General features: G+C 38.2%; 1 protein-coding gene across 1 annotated transcript in view; it reads left to right on the top strand.

Moving 5' to 3' along the window:
• Positions 1-836, top strand: part of LOC119590637 (dipeptidase 1-like) — a 10,350-nt gene that overhangs the window by 9,270 nt on the left and 244 nt on the right. Inside the window, exon 9 of the mRNA XM_037939316.1 lies at positions 4-142. Within this exon, the coding sequence (XP_037795244.1) occupies positions 4-142 (139 nt within the window). The remainder of the gene's footprint in view (positions 1-3; positions 143-836) is intronic.

Genomic DNA, 836 nt, shown 5'->3' with positions numbered 1-836 from the left:
CAGAGTCCCGGAAGGTGTAGAAGACGTGAGCAAGTACCCATACATCTTCGCCGAGCTTCTTCTTGACCCGAAGTGGACGGACGAAGACCTCAAGAAACTGGCTGGGATGAACCTTATTCGCGTTTTCCAAGAGGTCGAGAGGGTCAGTGTCGAGAGATTTCGTGTCCTAAGATTTCGAAACGGGGGACGGTTGTCCGTTTTTTAAATTTAAAAAAGTGTTCTTTTATATGGTTATATTTGGGTAGTATAGTTGTCTTCCTGTAGATAGTGAGAAAGGATAACATTTCTCACTTATTTTCTTTATCTTCTGTCTATCTCTACCACCGCAGTCTCTATCCTTCCTCATTGCATGCATAATCATCTATCTATCTCTATCTGTCTATCTAATCATCTCACTCTCATCTAATTTACTTAAAGGATTCTAACGCTACGTTTAACTTCATAATCCGGCAGTTAGCTTTTCTCCCCACAAATCTTTTTCACTTCATTTGTCCGTGTCTTCCGCTTCATTGGGCTTCTTACACCCCTTCCTCGTAAATATTTTTCAATATTCAATCATTCTCCCTTCTTTTGGTGTCTCATCGTACCTCTTGCACTACTGTTATTAAAGAGGACTTTTATGTTTTGCATGGTGTTATCTAATTCATTTCCACAGTATTAATTACATATCAATGCCTCTGTATGTCTTAGAGTCTGCCTAATGATCTATAAAAGGATATGACTTCACTATTTTTCCTTTCGTTTTCCATCTGTTCGCTACTTTTCTTTTGATCTGATATAACTGTCACATACGACTGCTCGAATTAACTAAAAGAGTGAAAGAAAAAAATAATATG

This window comes from Penaeus monodon, chromosome 27 (assembly GCF_015228065.2).
Source record: "Penaeus monodon isolate SGIC_2016 chromosome 27, NSTDA_Pmon_1, whole genome shotgun sequence".
Lineage (NCBI taxonomy): Eukaryota > Metazoa > Arthropoda > Malacostraca > Decapoda > Penaeidae > Penaeus > Penaeus monodon.
This window is presented reverse-complemented; position numbering and strand designations above follow the sequence as displayed.